Source organism: Anolis carolinensis, chromosome 2 (assembly GCF_035594765.1).
Source record: "Anolis carolinensis isolate JA03-04 chromosome 2, rAnoCar3.1.pri, whole genome shotgun sequence".
Classification (NCBI taxonomy): Eukaryota; Metazoa; Chordata; class Lepidosauria; order Squamata; family Dactyloidae; genus Anolis; species Anolis carolinensis.
The window spans coordinates 302,997,270-303,015,383 of record NC_085842.1 but is presented as its reverse complement, the minus strand read 5'-3'; the positions used below and the strand labels follow the sequence as shown (position 1 = coordinate 303,015,383).

At 39.9% G+C, this 18,114-nt stretch overlaps 2 protein-coding genes across 7 annotated transcripts in view; one reads left to right on the top strand and one right to left on the bottom strand.

Annotated features, from left to right (window-relative positions):
* Positions 1–18,114, top strand: part of wdr70 (WD repeat domain 70) — a 218,253-nt gene that overhangs the window by 152,735 nt on the left and 47,404 nt on the right. The window lies entirely within an intron of this gene.
* Positions 8,169–18,114, bottom strand: part of gdnf (glial cell derived neurotrophic factor) — a 42,542-nt gene continuing 32,596 nt past the window's right edge. The window contains exon 3 of the mRNA XM_008116102.3: positions 8,169–15,741. Within this exon, the coding sequence (XP_008114309.1) occupies positions 15,248–15,741 (494 nt within the window). The 3' untranslated portion in view covers positions 8,169–15,247. The remainder of the gene's footprint in view (positions 15,742–18,114) is intronic.

Genomic DNA, 18,114 nt, shown 5'->3' with positions numbered 1-18,114 from the left:
AAGCAGGTTTTTTTTTTAAAAAAGACTGCATAATCTGTTCATATTTCATGCATAGTAAGGGCACTATGTCTGCTTTGGGTATTTACTGTTGACTATAAAAATGTCATAAGAAAGGCCTTTTAGTAAAGCAACTGTAATGTGATTGTGAGCACAGAAGAAGGAGGAGGGACATAAATGGTATCCAAGTAATGAACAGGGAATTAAAAATAAATAAGTCAGTTCTCCATTTCCTCAGGAATGACATTTGACAGTTTTAAAAGAGCTGGCAATAAAACACATGATTGAATGAGCACCAGAGAATGGACTTCTCCATAAAACAACGCATTAGTGGTGTGTTAGTTAAGCTATTGCAGTACTCAGTGACTTTTGCTATTGCAGGGGAGGAATAAACTTCAACTCAGCCCAGAGGATGTGGGGTGGGGTGGGGGGCACTTTTACTTTCAAGGCTGGTGTTATTATACACTGCATAAATTTTAATGTGCTTTAAAGTATACTTTGGGCTTCATTCTTAAGATATCTGTTGGTGCTAGAGAAGCTGTAACAAACACTATAGTTTTAAAGATACTCTAAGGAGGTTCACAATGGTTTTTTGCTCTCTGTTTCCCACCTGCACCCCTGCCCCTCGCCTCAAAGATCCATGAACCATGAAGTTGAAAGGGATTACAAGGGATATCTAGTCCAAACTCTTGACATTCAGGAATACACATCTAAAGGATTTCCCCAAAAGAGGCTATCTAAACTCTGTTAGAAGACTTCCAAAGAACGAGTGTCCATCTTCTGAGGCTGTTTGCTTCATGAAGATGAGACCACCTATTTCTAAATATTGTGGGATGGAGCACAGGTGGCTTCTGTGGTGTACCAGGTTACTCCTACACCAGGTTTAAATCCAAATTGAAGGAAGTTACTTGAAGAAACACTTCTAATCTCTTCCTAGAGTTCCCACCTTGTTATAAATCTAATAAGGAAAAAAGTTTCATACATCAGTGGTTCTCAACCTGGGGTCCCCAGATGTTTTTGGCCTACAACTCCTAAAAATCCCAGTCAGTTTACCAGCTATTAGGATTTCTGGGAGTTGAAGGCCAAAAAAAATCTGGGGACCCAGGTTGAGAACTGCTGTCGTACATGAACCTCTCAGGATCCAGGCTTCTAAGGCAGTGGTTCTCAACCTATGGATCTCCAAATGTTTTGGCCTTCAACTCCCAGAAATCCTAACACTTGGGGATCCACAGGTTGAGCACCACTGCTCTAAGGGGTTATCCACACTGCACAGCTGTAGCAGTTTGATCCCATTTAAGCTGCCATGGCTCCTTCCTCTGGAATGCAGGGGTTTGTAGTTAGGGGAGCTAAAAAGACTCTCTTGAATTGCAGTGCTCGAACTGTCTGGTCACGTCTCACTTTGAAATATATCAGAGTTTAAATTCCCAGACCTAAATCACTAAATGTATTTTTTGTTAGGACTGCTGACTTGAAGGTTGGGTTGCTGACCTGAAGGCTGCCGGTTTAAATCCAACCCGGGAGAGTGTGGATGAGCTCTCTCTATCAGCTCCAGCTCCATGCAGGGACATGAGAGAAGCCTCCCACAAGGATGGTAAAAACATCCGGGTGTCCCCTGGGCAACGTCCTTGCAGACGGCCAATTTTCTCACACCAGAAGCTATTTGCAGTTTTCAGGTCGCTTCTGACACACAAAAAAGCTAACAAACTATTATTGTATTTTTTCAATTCTAAGATGCCATCAATTGTAATGCTCACAATAAGTTCCATACCAACAGAAACAGCTGTGGATACACACACACACACACACACACACACACACAGAGAGATTATATATGTAAAAGCATTTGCTTTTAGAGATGTTTATATGGGAAAAAACAAGTCTTGGAATTGAAGAAATATGATATTTATTGTTATGCTTACACTCCTCAGAGGAACTTAGGGAAGCATGATCCCCTATTTTATCATTGTAACCTCCCTGTGAGATAGGTCGGGCTGATTACTCAGGAAGATTATACAGTGTGTTTTTCAACTGAGCAGCAATTTAAATCCTCGTCTCACAACCCACTACTCACCACTGGCTGCATTTGCTGAAGCAGTTTGGCATTTTAAACAGCTGGGAAGAACTGGACAGTGGGGCCAAACAAAATAAAATAGCAATATATTGCAAACCCTAACTACCTTTAGAAAGATAATTTGAATGTGATTGTAAAGCAAGTGGGCAACTGTGTTAGGGGTGAATTAGACCACTAAAGATGCCCACACCATTATATTTCTAGCTGAAAATCGGCCAAACTTTTCTGTAGCATTGAATTGATAGATGAGTGGCTGGAGAGATGCTGTGGAGATGCTCCTGTTAATTCAATTTCCACACACTTAAATCTGAATCTAACCCACCATGAACAAAATGTCTGTTTTGTGCCAACTTCAACAGTTTGGGGAAAAACAACTCATACACTCAACTATCATCTGTCTGGCAAAATAGGATAAAAAGGGGTGGATAGGGCCAACTGAACTGTTTGATGTTAACTTGGAAATCTTTCATTTGATGCTCTTTGTATAGTGGAAGGGTGCCTGCTGTCATTTTCAGCTAAGGACAAATGCAGACACATTTGGCAATGACCTAATCCCACCCCTATCTTCTGAAGGACAGACCAAGGTAGTGTTTGATGAAGGTCAAAGATTTCATAATAATAGAATGCAAGGGTGTAAGAACTGTCCAAACTCCCTCCCCTCCCCCCATCCAGTCCTTTTGAGACAGGAAGAGTTATTTTTCTTCAGCTAATTTCGGAGTGGCCAGTGGGTTGCTTCCCTGCCAAACAAGTCCAACAACTAACCCTCTTCCACCACTCTTTAGGCACCATCTCTTTCTCACATGGCTACAATCCTGAGCACCCCTCGCATAAAGGCAGTGTCATTTCAAATGTCAACCTACTTTGACTATAGGAGAATTTAAGATATAGTTTATTGAGTGTGACAGCACTGGGTTCTAAAAGTCCTCATCTCTCCCTTTCACACACACACCATTCTGATTTGCCAACCAGGGCAAAACATGTCAATTGTATCATTTGAATTGGCTGTTTCAACCCTATCTTGACTTCTTTTAACACAGGGATTCACATTGATTCCTTGTTTGCATCGTGCTGTGCAAAACGTTCCTCTTTGAGACTCAAGGTCTTAAGAAAGACAGTTTTGGGACAGAACATGATTAACTGCTGGACAGTATGCTATTGCGTATGTCTGTGTGTAGGATGTGTGTGGGAGCATATCTGTTAGGCATTTAATCTTCTGGAGGGAGGTGGAAAAGTATTTGTAAGGCGCCTCTCATCTTTTCTGATTCTTCTGGATTTACCAGCGGGGCACAATATCATCACGAAAGAGAGAAATCTCAGTAGGAAATGGATATGGATACCCTAAAAATCAGCATCAATATTAGCAGGTAGTATAAAACAGCTTTGGAAAGCCAGCATGGTATAGGACAGTGGTTCTCAACCTGGGGTCCCCAAATGTTTTTGGCCTTCAACTCCCAGAAATCCTGAGAGCTGGTAAACTGGCTGGGATTTCTGGGAGTTGTAGGCCAAAAACATCTGTTCTCAACATAGTTTGAGAATCACTGGTGTAGGGGTTTGAGCTTTGGATTGAGATCCCTGCTCAACCATCAAAACCCTGCGGTGATTTTGGGCAAGTCACACTCTCTCATCCTCAGGGGGAGGCAAAAGGATGACCTCACTAAACAAATATTAACAATAAAACCCTGTGATAGGCTTAACTTAGGGCTTCCATAAGTCAAAAATGACTTGAAGGTATACAACAAGACACAAAATGTTCCTTCTTGTTGGAGTTCACAATATGCCTTGATAGGTATTGCATATACTGTTCAACATTCATTTTAAGAATCAAGTTGGGCAAATCAAGTGTGTGGTTGTGGGCACAGTTTACCTGTGAGTTGTTCTCTGAATTAGCTGGCTCCTGAGTAGAACCTGGAAACATTACTTTTTGGATAATTGCTGACCATGCTGGCTGATGGATTCTTAAAACTAGTTTGCAAGCTGTGTCAACAAAAATCCTACGGACTTCTCCTGGGGCCTGGTTTATGTAGAAGATTTGGGGTGGGAGTATGTCTCCATCCTCTGAATTGACCTTAAATGTTTGGTTGTACTAATCTTTAGGTAATTACCCCTAATTTCAAAAAAAATTGCATTGAAAAGGTAGGGCTGGTCAGTTTATCATCTGAAGCAATAGGTAAATATGGGATTGCTCCTCTTGGTTGAAGGAAAGAAACCAAATGATGTTAATTCAGCATTGGCAATGCAACAACCTCCATCACATCAGAGGTTAATAGGCTAGCTTAAGTAGTAAAGCCAGGATGTGGGTAGGGAAAGCTGGAAGGAATGGGGAATGAGACTGTGAATGGGTGAATTTCATTTTTGCCAAGTTCCTTATTTCCATGGCTACAAATTAGTTTCAGTCAACATTTGCATCAGTTTTAATATACACCAAAACGAGGTTGCAAAATGAACATGCTTTTTCTTAAGTATATGTTTTTGCAATGCACTTGTCCTAGCCTAATTCTATTTTCTTAACACACTGCAGTTTCCTGTAAATTTTCTTCCAAATATATGAATTTTTGTATATATTTTTCTTTAATATATGCATTTTCTCTGCATGTTTGGATCACATGATTCTAAAGAATCTGAATTTTGGTTCATAAGTACACTCCAGTTTACTTATGGTTTCAAGTGACCTGAATTCAATGTCTGTGCAGCATGGTATAGTGGACAATGACTCTAGTGACCAGAGCTCAATTCCTTGTTTGACCATGGACACTCACTGGATGACCTTGGGCAAATCACATGCTGTCAGCCCCAGAAAACCCTGCAATAGGTTTTAGGGCTCTTATCAATTACTTGAAGGCACACAACAGCAGCAACATAAACGTTTGGACCTAATTTCTCCTCCGTTCCGAACCATTGCTGGCCTCTCATTCCTGCAGCAGTCTCTGCACCCAGTGACTGCCTCACTCTGCAAAGTGATAGGATAGGACTTCTATGACACCCCTGTCCAGGAGAAGGATCTTAATGTGCTAATCATGTTGCACATTGTTAGGTACATGTGATCCCTTTTCTCTTTTGATCCTATTTGCACCACTAATTAGGAGCTTCTACATGACTTTTTAAAAGAAGCTATAAATAGGTTTGTTAGGAATGACCTAGTGCGCTCATGGGCTTGCAATGCTGCTTAGATCTATAATGTGACTGAGCAAAGTCAGGCACCAAGGAGTGGCCAGATTTTGGTTTTCACAAGCCACAAGTCTAGTAGCAAGCATCTCCTAGAAGCTCTCAACGGTCCTCCAAAGACACCCAAGGGTATCTCATTGCTGTAATTTGCTGTGCATATAGCAAGGATGTGGTTCTCAACATGTGGGTCCCCAGATGTTTTGGCTTTCAACTCCCAGAAATCCTAATAGCTGGTAAACTGGCGGGGATTTCTGGGAGTTATATGCCAAAACACCTGGGGACCCAAAGGTTGAGAACCACTGAGCTAGAGGAACATAGCTGCTCCGTTGCCTCTCCCTTCTTCACTAGCCAAACATGGTCATGGTAGAGGAGCAGCAGGGGGTAAAAGGTGAGCGTTTGTGTTTGTGTATGTTAGTCAGCTATTTCATGATCAGTTGATAATTTGAACCTCTGTAACAACCACAAAAATTGGATTTACATAAAGTGTAACTAACAGAGTGACATCCACAGTTAACATACATTTGCTTATAGGTTAACCCTTTCTGCTACTTAACATCCACAATGGAAAGAAGTGACTGAAGCAAATAGGATTGGCCTATTATTAGGCAGTCGGGCAGCTGACCTTGCCAGTGGATTTTGGATGTTATGAAACATCTGGTTTCCAGTTTTTGTATTTTTATGTTCCTATCAGGAATGGGTGTGGGGATGCTGAAATAATGCTGCTGGCTTTGGTCAGAACATCTGGTTATGCTAGCCCAAGTGCTTTGAAAGACCATGCACAGAGATACCTACTACCTCTGTCCCAGGTGTTCACAGGAGAGCCAGACATTTCCAGCCACAACTGTGCCCCCAAGCTTCTGACTGGCCATAGGGATATGTCTAGGGGCTGCCTGGGTGCCTTTGTAATCCTGAGAAAGACAAAGTAACATTTAACTATCAGTAAAAAAAATTAGTTGCTTCCTTTTCATGTGAGAAAGGGTGCCTGGGCAGCAACTAGGTGCACTCAGACAGCATCTAGTTGCACCTCTGAAACTGATCAATGGCTGAGGTGGGCAGAGCTGTGCTTAGAAGTCTCCAGAGCCCTTGTGCATTTGGGAAGAAAGAAGCAGCCTTTGCCCCCAAAGCATCTCTGTAAGTGCAAGAGATAAATAGAATTATTAATTAGAATTTGACACCATTTTAATTGTCATGTCTCATAGCTATGGCTCATAGGGAAGAGGGAGCAAGCTTGTTTTCTGCTGCCCTGCAGACTAGGACACGGAACAATGGCTTCAAACTACAGGAAAGGAGATTCCACCTGAACATCAGGAAGAACTTCCTCACTGTGAGAGCTGTTCGACAGTGGAACTCTCTCCCCGGGGCTGTGGTGGAGGCTCCTTCCTTGGAGGCTTTTAAGCAGAGGCTGGATGGCCATCTGTCGGGGGTGCTTTGAATGCGATTTCCTGCTTCTTAGCAGGGGGTTGGACTAGATGGCCCATGTGGTCTCTTCCAACTCTACTATTCTATGATTCTATGATTCTATGATCTTAGGCGTTACAGTTTTACAAGTTCTTTTGCCTATTCTGTTTGATAGAAATGGCATGTCATTTCTAGTCATAGAAAAATACTGTTTGCTGAACATGTGAAATATTGGTAGCACCTGGGTAATGACTGTGACTGTCATGATGGAATACCCAAGGGGATGTGGTAATGGCAGAGTCATGTGAGATGTATTGCATAAGCTATTGTCTCTTATCAATGACCTGTCAGCAGGTGACTATAAAATGGGGATGAAAGGGCCCATCTTTCTCTTTCCTGCTTTACTCCTTGTACAGTATCTGTCTATTTCAGTGGTTCTCAACTTGTGGATCCCCAGGTGTTTTGGCCTACAACTCTCAGAAATTCCAGCCAGTTTACCAGCTGTTAGGATTTATGGGAGTTGAAGGCCAAAACATCTGGGATCCAGAGGTTGAGAACCACTGGTCTATTCTGTATGTGGCTCTTTGAGGATCTGATTGTTTGCAAGGACAGGCCTGAAAGCAGATCTGCGTATCCTGATTGTACATTTGTATATATTGCAACGGTGAAGATTAAATCCTCCGGATATTTTGGATAAAAACCTGAATCCACGAGTTTACTAAATAGTGTGTACTAAACAGGTCAAATGCTTGCAGCTGGACTCTGCTGATAGATGGGCCAAAGAGTGTTTTTGCTGTGAAAGGACTCTGTTGCATTTTGCTTGCTTCTGGGACACTTGCTGTCTAACTTGCAGCAGTTCAGGGAGGTCGTGTTTTGGAAACTATAAATCATTTCATGAACCCATCCTGCCAAGGAGTGCTGGTGCTTCACCAAACTATTCCTCCCATGACTCCATAACATTGAGCCATGACAGTTAAAGTGGTGTGAAACTGCATTAATTCTACAGTGTAGATGCACCTTCAGATTGTGTCAGCATTCCTATTTGATCCTGGCACTTGGCTGCTAAGCGCTTTGATATAGAGGAAGCACTATTTTCTGCTCCATGAGAAGCACCAAAATAAATTGATGTGATATGTCATATTCAGATATATCACACTCAGATATAGTTCTGATATGTCTGTCACCAGTTCCAAGTGGTGACAGACATATCAGAAATATGTCTGAATATTATTTTCTGATTCTTGTTAGGTGCCTTCAGGTCAATTTTGACTTAACAACAATCTTGTCAGAGAGTTTTCTTAGCAAAATCTATTCAGAAGAGGTTTGCCATTGCCCTTTGCTAAGGCTGGGAGAATGTGATTTGTCCAAACTCATCTAGTGGATTTCCAAAGTTAAGCAGGGATTTGAACCCTGAGTCCTCCAAGCACTACCTCACATTAGCTGTCTCATATTCTGGTCAGATTTTAATGTTTGTTTTCAAAAGGGAAGAGAGGAAAAAGCAATCCACAAGGTAGCGCAAAAATGAAGACTCACATCCACATAACAATAGAAATGAGCTTTATTTCATAAAAAGTTTATAAAATGCATATTGTACAAAAATAAAGTCTGTAGAGAACTTTGGTTGGTTAACACAAATGTCTGAGACGTAAATTGTAGGTGAATACAATCCCCAAAGAAAGATGCTTTCCTGGTTTTGAGTATTTATTTTTCATACAGGCAAAAAAAAAAATCACAAACTTTACCTTTTTTGTACCTTTTTTAATGTTAGCATTAGAGGTTGAAATGGTCTGGAAAACAGCTCAGAGCAAACGATCAACCCTTAATGCTCTCAGCAAATGTTGAACTACTAAGTGCTGAAAGTTAATCTAATCAAACAGAATCACTCAGAGATCATGTTTTCTGCAGTCAGGACTATGCTAAGTGCTAAATGTATATCACAGCACAGAGCAGCTTAAACATGTGAACCCATGTTCATATGTAGTGTTGCCTAAAGACTTGTCATTAATGGGACAGGCAAGAATTTCAAATGGGACTCTTATCAATTTAAGTCAGTCTGGGTTGCAACTTGGTATGTTGACTGGGAGGAATCATGAAAGCACAGGGCATCTTAAATGTTTCAGCTAAATTATCAGAAGACATTGTACAAATTCTTGTAAACAGGTGAAAGGGCAAAATGCTTTGTATGGCTAGGACAAGAACCTGATGGACTGTCCAGCTTTGTGGCTGATGTGCCAAGTTAAAGCTCCTGGTTTCAATGAGAGTATTAAAATCTTAAATCTCATCCACTGAAAGCAGTGAGACATCACAGGAACCTACAGCAAATAAGAGGTAGAGTGGATATGAAGTGTTGAAAGAATGCTAGACGGGACACTTTGAAGATACAATCCTATCATTCCATGTTATAGTAGACATAGGGTTCTTGTTACACGAAATATAAAATGTGTGCTTTTTTCAATGTTCTTATAACACAACCATCACTATCAAATGGCAGTTGGATTCAGCACGGGGTACCACGTCTAAGTTATTTCATGTGATGGTTCGTTTCCTTTTACTTTATCCAAGACCATCTTTACAATCCTATGCATGTTGTGAGGGGAACCCATTAAAAGTATTGGGAAATCTATCCAGGAGAACTTGGATAGAAATGAATCGGTACATAAATATTTGGGGCAATGAAGAAAGAAATACTTCGAAAAAGAAGCATATGAGTAAGATGCAAAATGGATGTCATTCACAAAGAAATAAGTACTCCTAGGACCAAGTTTAAATATTTTGGTGTGATCCTCTGAGTGTTTTTTTTCTTGAGTAGGTTTTAAATCATAGGTCAATAGCTGCCAGAATCTGATACTCATTCTGGATATGTTTCCTGATAAGATAAATTTGCACAGACAGGTATTAGCAGTTCATCAGCATGCATAATCATATAGATTCTCAGCAAGTAAGTTTGGAATTTCTTCTTTTTAAAAAAAAACATGCTTGGCGAAGATGCTAGCCATTTGAATTTTCTCATAAATTGACTCAAAAGAAAATAGAAATTGGACTTAAATATATTATTTTGTTTATATTATTGTTTTTATTATTATTATTATTAGCAGCAGCCCTCTAAGAAAAGACTAATTCAGAGTTTCTCAAACTGTGCTCCTCAGATGTTTTGGACTTCAGCTTCCACAGTTCCTAATAGCTGGAAAGCTGGCTGGGATTTCTGGGAACTGAAGTCCAAAACACCTGGAGGAGGGGCAGAGTTTGAGAAACACTGGACTGGTGGCCCAATTACGTGCACTGAACTTCACTGGGCAGAGATCAGATTTAAAAGGAGGAAACATTGGCTAGACAGAAAACTGAAACTTTACGGCCTTTTAAAAATAGCCATTATGTTGCTCTTCAACCTCTTTTGGGAAGTGAGGGAGAGCTGAGGACTCAACTTTCTTCCCGCCTCTTTGAAAACATTCTCATTGTCACATTCCAAATCGTAAGAGGCAACCTATATGCTTTTGTGTCTCCAATGACATCACATCTGTTCCTGTGTATGATTTTTAAAACTGCCTTTGGCACTAAGCTTTAAAGGCTATCACTTTCTTTTTTGTGCCTTCTGTATGGCCTAATCCAGCTATTTCCAATGTATATTTTGGATCTTGTTCTCGTTTTCAGGTTGCATCTACATAGCAGTTTTAACTTGGGAGAAAATGCATTACTTAACCAGCAATAGTTACTGTGCAACTTACAAATTTACTGTGCAACTTAAGTTGTGGGGATGCTGCTTTCTGGTATGCCTCAGACACAGAATATTATGGGATTGCTCAGCCAAAATTCTGGGAATGGGGAGCATCAATTAATCAACATTATGGATCCAGTAGGATGGTCTAGGTGAGAAAATGTGCTTGTTTTTCCTCATTTCTTGGTTAGTGCAAAAAGTCTTGTGAAACTGATTTGTGAGCATACAGTACTGTAAAACACAGTATTAAAGAGGAAGAGTTGGGAAAGAAAGGTTCATTGAAGAATAAATATGTAAAGGTTCACATTTGCCTTCTCCAATTAAAACATCATGGTGAAGAGGATGGGGAAATATCTCAACCTATGAACTTAAGAGGGTTCCAGCAAGTCAGTATTATTAACCCAGGAAACAATCAACTAATGGCTTGATTTGCTATAAAGCAGGTTTAGAGGAGTTTGTACTACACAGATAGTGTTTACAAAGAAGCTCCTAGAACTAGTTTTTAGCAGCAATATAACAACCAATGTTTGCAAAACTTTCTGTCATATGCAGTCAAAATGAGAAGAGAGATGAGAGAAAATGTGTTAAATGACTTGGTGTCTTAGAATAACATTTTTAGCAGCTAACACCAACTCATAAGGACAGGGCCTTTTACAAAAATATGTTGGGAGTTCTTAACACAAGTAGACTACCTTGAACCATACCGGGATTTTTGCAGTGATATTATGCGGACTTTAAGCACACTCTAAACAGACACAACAGTGTGTCCCTTGTTCAGGATCTGCATTCAGTATGCAACTATGTCTCCAAATGTATGGGTTTAACTTGTAGATTTGATTATTCATGGGTTTGATTAACACGTTCTGGCAGAAGTTGACCACAGAATCACTTGGATGGATCTAGAGATTCCTAGAGATGTGTTCTCTCACGTTTTTTCTTTCAGTCCATGCTTTCCCACTTTCACTGGGGTCCTGCAGCCCTAACCTCAGAGAAAGTGGAGGATCTACTGTATTTTAAATTTATTTATTTATTGCATTTCTCCTGCTGTGAAGCCCAATGTAGCATCTGGGTCTCCTGATCTATCGATAAATATACATATTAGATCTATACATATTAGATCTATATTTACTATATTAGAAGACCTAAATGAAAAGAATTGAACAAATCTTCGTGTGCCTCCATTTTAATCCACGGCAGCATCATATGCATAAATCCACATTTACACATAAACCTAGATGAGGGCAACAGCTTATCCAATCCATCCATCTTCCCAATCGAGTTCCCTCCAGATGTGTCCTACTGCAACCTATAATCCATGTAGGCAGGGGGTTATGACGCCTGTGTCTGAACACATCTGTAGGTTCCAAATGGGAAAAGATGGAGTTAAATCAAAGTATCTGAACACTTTTCAAAATGGCATGGGTCAATAGCTGTTACTAACTTCAGCCTATAGCAAATGAAGTTGTGAGATGTAGAACAAGTTTTTCTTTTTCAGACCTCCTCAAAGACTGATTTCATTTTGCAGCCATCATAGTATCTTGTTGTTCTTGGCCATTAAGCTACTTTGATTCCCAGCTAAGCCAATGTGGTAGAGTTTACTTGTCTGACTTCAACACCTCTCCTTTCCTACCAAACAGCATTTACCAGACAGTTGGAGACCCCTAGAACCTACAACTAGTTAAATGATTTCAATGAGCATATTAGTGTGTGTAAGTTCCTGTTGTCTACTTCCAGCTACAGTAGGCAATGTGAATTGTTGAATAGTAAATCTACATGCAGGTTAGTCTACATGCAGTTGAATCCACCGGGCATTTTTGAAATAATTGTTATTGGGTGTCCATTTTCCTCTCCAAAAGGAAGCTTCTCCACTACATGTAATTTTGACATTCAAATTGTGCTGAAAATGATTAAAAAGAAACCTCAGAGATACAGAACTAGAAATACATTTACCTATACAATATCCTAGCAGTTTTGATGACCTTTTCCAATACCAGAATATACCTACATTAAAAGGGGAAAAATCCCTAAAATTCTTATCAAATCTTAGAAATATTGCTTTAAAAACACAGCTGATCTGGGATTACAAAAGACACACATTCAGGGATTGTTTTTATTTTTATGCAGTACTGCAGAAGGAAAAGAAACATGGCTGGGAATAATGTTATTCAGTGACTAAATTGAATGTGTCCATTTGTTTTTGATGTCTCAAAGTCAGGACTCGATATCCATTTGGACTCATAATTTTTACTTTAAAAATGCCTTGTGAATCCATCTTGTTCAATGATCAATTTCTTTTTTTAGTCAAGTGTTATGTATAGAAGTGCTACAAACTAAGCTGTTATTTGTGAAGTCCTTCTTTTATTTTTGTTCAAAAGGTAAAGTAAGTGATATTTTTTTTTAAAAAAAGTGTTTGCATTCTTGTTATGAATTCTCAATTCTTAACAACAACCACCAATCATCTTTGTTCCCAGCATCACTGTCTCATTGTAACTTTGGCACCTGTTTTGAAGAAAGAAGCTTTAATAAATAAAGGAAAGGAAAACTCATGAACGAACTGTAATAAATAATAATCATTATAATAACTTAAATCTCAATAAATATTTTCTCTAGATTTGTCTCTGACTGGATGCATTGCATCAAGTAGTCTCTCCTCACTCACGACGACCCCAAATAGAAATGTAGTTAATTAAGTAAGTGATCTCAGTCCTTTTGTAAACCAAAAAGAAAAAAGAAAAACAAAGATCCACATATTTTTCTTATGGTGTAGTCCAAGCAGGAATAAGTGATTAAAAACACAACTTGCTTTCTCAGAGAGCAGAAAAGGAGAACCAAACCCAACTCTCTCCCTCCCCCAACAGAATAATCACATTAAAGTTCAATTCTATGTAAGATAGAACTAATAAAGCAGGCCCCTTTGGTACAGTTTGCTTGGGATAGGTTTTCAAGTCTGTGTGGAACTTTAGCTAGCTTATTGAAACCCCTTCTTGACTTGTGCCCAATATACTAAAAATATTTTTGCTAGCATCTTGGACCTGGTACTCAGGTTACTCCAGTGGTGTGAGAACTTCAGAAGTGCCACTACTTCCTGTCCCACCAGGTAACACGAGACGCCCCATACCATGTGAGAGACATCTGTGCCTGGCCCTTCTCCAAGCCAGAGTTAACCCAATTTTCTAAAAGTTACCCCACCCATGAGAGGAGAAGCGGCAGCAAGGGTTTCTTCTGCATGGTGTAGCACTTCTCTCACTATTCTCATGAGGCAAAGAGGAGAGACTGTCATGTAATCCTTTATATTATAGAAAGCAGGGGGGCTCTAGTGATTTCTCCACTACCAAGATAAAATGAGTACAGAGTCTAAATTATGTATTCCAACACAGACCTTAGGGTTACTGGATTTCAAGCCCTAGGGTACTTTAGAATATTATCAGATGTTCCTCAGTGAGGAAATTAGCAATGGCGGGCATGAATGACAATCTACCCAACACTACCAGTTTTAAATATACAGCTATAAGAGAATATCAATGGAATTCTAAGTTGTATTTTCAGTTTTCTTTGGACAGTCTAAATAAACCCAATAGGCCTAGCCACCAGTCTTCAAGAACGGTGAGCTCTTCTTAGAATGTGCCCAAGCTCTCTTCTTCATTACACTGTTTTGCAGCAGAGCTTGGAGATCTCCCATGTTCCCCTTCATTTGTAGTCCCAAATAATTACATTTCCCATCCCTAGCTTGCACACCCCACCTCTGCTTCAAATAGGGCTTTTCAATATGCCTTCCTGCCTCAGCTCAATAAAGAATCCGAATAATTGCTTGGCAAACAAATTGATATGGGAGAGTTGCCAGAGGTTAGAAAATCCAAAACATTATGCTTTTTAGGCAATCACAACTCAGTGCGGGGTTGTGTATGTGATTATTTTGGTGTTCAGCAGCTTCAGTGAAGCCAACCTTTTCCTCTTCCCTACCCTTGCATTTTTGTCCTCCCTTGTAAATGCCAGTCTCTTTTCTGCTACTTTGTTCTTTAATTTTGCACCACGTTCCTGCTTGCTCTGATCTTTGGATCTTCATCTGTACCCAGTGGTAAATGCCCTAGTGGTAAATGCTAGATATTGCATCTGTTCAAACTACAATTCTCATGAGTAGACTTCATTGGGAGAAAGCCATGTGCCTTTGTAGGACAGATGGTTCTACTGGGAACAGCGGGAAAGAAGGCAATTATGCCTAAAGGTTCTCGCAATTCACCAACCATATTCTCTTTCTCAAAGGTGTTAATTGGCACATTATGGCTTAGCTGCCCATAAATAATGAACTTCTAAAATTATCACCATTTGCCATTCTTTTAAATTAGGTATCCTCAAACTGCGGCCCTCCATCTGTGGACCTCCAACTCCCACAAACCCTAGACAGATTGTTGAATGGTCAGGATTTCTGGGAGTTGGAGGCCCAACCAGCTGGAGGGTCGCAGTTTGAGGATGCCTGTCTTAAATTAACAAGTTGACATTCTGAAGTTAAGGCTAGCAGTAGTGACTATTAATTCTAATTCAGTAACGTATAAAGCCACTTATCAAACAGAGGCTGTGTTATTAAGCACCTGCTAAGCCAATATCTGCCCACGGTGGATCACCTCAATGCAAATGGTGGCAGTCACCTTCATCCATCCTGGATGTCTGCCCTGAGCATTGATGTCCGTTTGCGTTCCTGTAGAAACAAAGACCTCCAGTGGTTGTATCTTCTCCAATCATCCTGTACTGGATTTCAATCAACCAGGCTCCCCGCAATTGCCGCTCTCCTGTACGCTTGGTCCTCTTCCTTCATTCAAAGCCACCATTCCATCTCTGGGGGAGCCTTGGTCCCTTCTTTGCCATTTTAGCAGGAATGCAATATCATAGCAGTGTCCAAACACCAAAGGACGTCAGACGCATCCACATTTTTTAGCGGAATGTTTTCTCAGTATATGGTACGTTGATAGGTCATCATCCAAAAATGAAAGGTCATCATCAAAAGCAATGGGTCTGCAACAAGGCTGTGGTCTGATTTTGTCACTGACCAACTTTCTGTTTTGTGTTAAATTGTTTAAAATTTGGTCATACAGGGTTACGGCAGACTCGCACGAGCCACTACAATATCGAAAAATCAGCTCTTCTTTGGTTGTGTATCCCAACCCCAAGTCGGTCACGTTTAAGTGTATCTCAGCTAAGACACAATCCCGATTTTTGACCCTTTGGCCTCTCCGTCCCTTTCTGCTGCTGGAATTATTTCTGTTTTTGTCTGCATTTTGCCGGTTTCTTTCCCGTTTCGAGAAAAATTGAGTTGGTTTATCTGGTGACCGCTTCAGTCTTTGTATAGTGGCTTGAATAAAATCCACTACATCACCAAGCTGGTTAGGATAATCCTCAGGCATATTAGCTGTTTTAAAGAGAAAGACAGGAAAAATTATTTATTTATTCACACAATTCTTTTACACTACTTCCCATATATTATAGTGGTTGTGGTCTTGGATTGTGTGCAGGTAGAACTATAAAATATTTGCCCACTCATATACCCCAAGCCCTACCTTTTCTCAATCCCAGCCTTTGCCCCAAAACATCAAATGTATTGGCTGGTGAAGATCACAAGAACAACACAGAAGTGTCTAGTTATTTTCTTACAGCTGAATGCACAGTGATGAGGCACCCTACAGGATCTTGAAAACAGGTTTAAACCACTGATGAATTGCATAGTTTTGGAATGACAACCATTTCAAGTTTAGATTAAGTTCTAGCATGAACAAAGCTAAAGTCAAGACCTTGCATTAGAGGTTGCAATGCATAACATTACAATAATGGAGCAGCATTGCTGACATGATATGCAACCATGCTAATGAATTTTGACAATACACAGTGGGGGTCCCACTATGCAAGATATGTTGTTATCCTACTGGGACTCCCATTGGGGAAGATGTCACTTTGTGCAACAGGGATTCCTACTGGACATTGGCACACACTGTGCACTGGGACACCACTTGCGCAAAGGGCCTTACTTACATCTTCCCTACCATTCTGTGAATATGGACATTGCACAACAGCACAATTCAATTTTACATGATTATAAATTGGTTTAAGATGACAATAACCTTCCAACAGGATGCTAGCCTATTGTTACAGCCATCTGAAGGGTTTTGGCTTATTGATATTATTTTACAGATGAAGGATCAAATTCACAGTTATCAAATGCTTTTTTCTTTTTCTTTATGTCGAATCTGGGAAATATTTTAACTTTCTTTGCCAAGGTTGCAAAGATTATAAAAAGTGCTACAAAGGATAAAGATTTATCACTGAAATTAAAAGTACCATATCTACCCATGTACAAGATGACCTCGTTTATAAGTCAAGGGCATGTTTTGTGGATAAAAGTATGGATTTAGATGTAATCTGTGGATAAGTCAAGAGTACTTCTTTGGCGAGGGGAACCCACAAGTGCCACTTTAGGGGATCAACTGTTCCGTGCCGCCAATGTCATCTTCCCACCAAGACATTCAAATAAGTCAGAAGTTGCAACATGGTGGCAACAGTAGAGAGGGCCAGTTTCTTTTTTGATAAGAGTCAAGGTGCAATACTGTCATTAAGTTGTGGATAAGTCAACATAGTTTATTAGGGTCAATTATTTGACTTAAATTTCTAGACATATAAACATATACAGTATGCATTAATCTGGCTGAACTGGCTCTGATTCAATACTTATGGGTTACTAAAGTGTCTATTTATATTGATTCAGTGTGTGTGTGCAAAGGACCAGCCTGTGTGCATCTCGGTAAAACACAGCAAAGTAGGAATAAATTGCTCCTGAATAAAGGTGGCTAAAGTTGTTTACTTCTGGTGCATTTCCACAATAATCTTTTAAATATTCACATTTCTATTTATTCATTTATAGCATATATGTAAATGTTCACTGTCTTTCAAAATATACATTCATATACATATTTCTTTTGCTCAAAGCAAGCAGTTGAAAGTGGTGGGTGTGTATCAGAGATGGGTGTCACTTCCCAAGTTCCCATGGAGTTGATGTACCCTTTTGACCTCCTGAAGTTTCCTGATGCCTGGAGACAAATTCAAAAACGTACAAAATTTGACCGACAGGTTTTCATGGTGGGATGTACCCTACCTCCCCCCCCACCCTCCATGCAATATAATTAGATGTTCTCCAACTGTTAGCCTGTGGAGTTGTGTGCAGTCATTTTGAACTGTTCTTGTTATTTGATCTTCCCACATGGCATAGTATGAAAGAAGAATACTAATTTGCAGGTAGATGGATATAAGATATAAAATTCAAATTTTGCCTTTCTAGTTTTAAAAAAAGAGACAGAGGCCCAAGTGACTTACAGTATGAAAATACACACTTAAAAATAACAGTTGGATTTGATCACAAATGCCCATTGATCAAACCTGAAATTAAAAACATATCAAAAGACTGTGCCAGCACCCAAACAGTTACAGCAAACCCACTTCAACAACAGACTAGCTGAGATGCCAAAGGCCTGACTGAATAGAAATCTTCTTGCCTGCCAGCAGAAGAGGAAAAACACACACAGAGAAGTTAGTCTCTTTTTACAGGAATTCTATAGTCTGGGAATCAACACCACAGGACCTTGCTCAAGTATCCCATCAGGCATGTTGCAAATGATGGTGGCATCACTGGTAAGATTGCCCTGAATTTCTTAAAACCTGTGAAAATACAGGCCAAGATCCTGCATCATTAGGCACTGATATGACAAGACATCTCCTTGTTTTTTCTTTTCTTTTT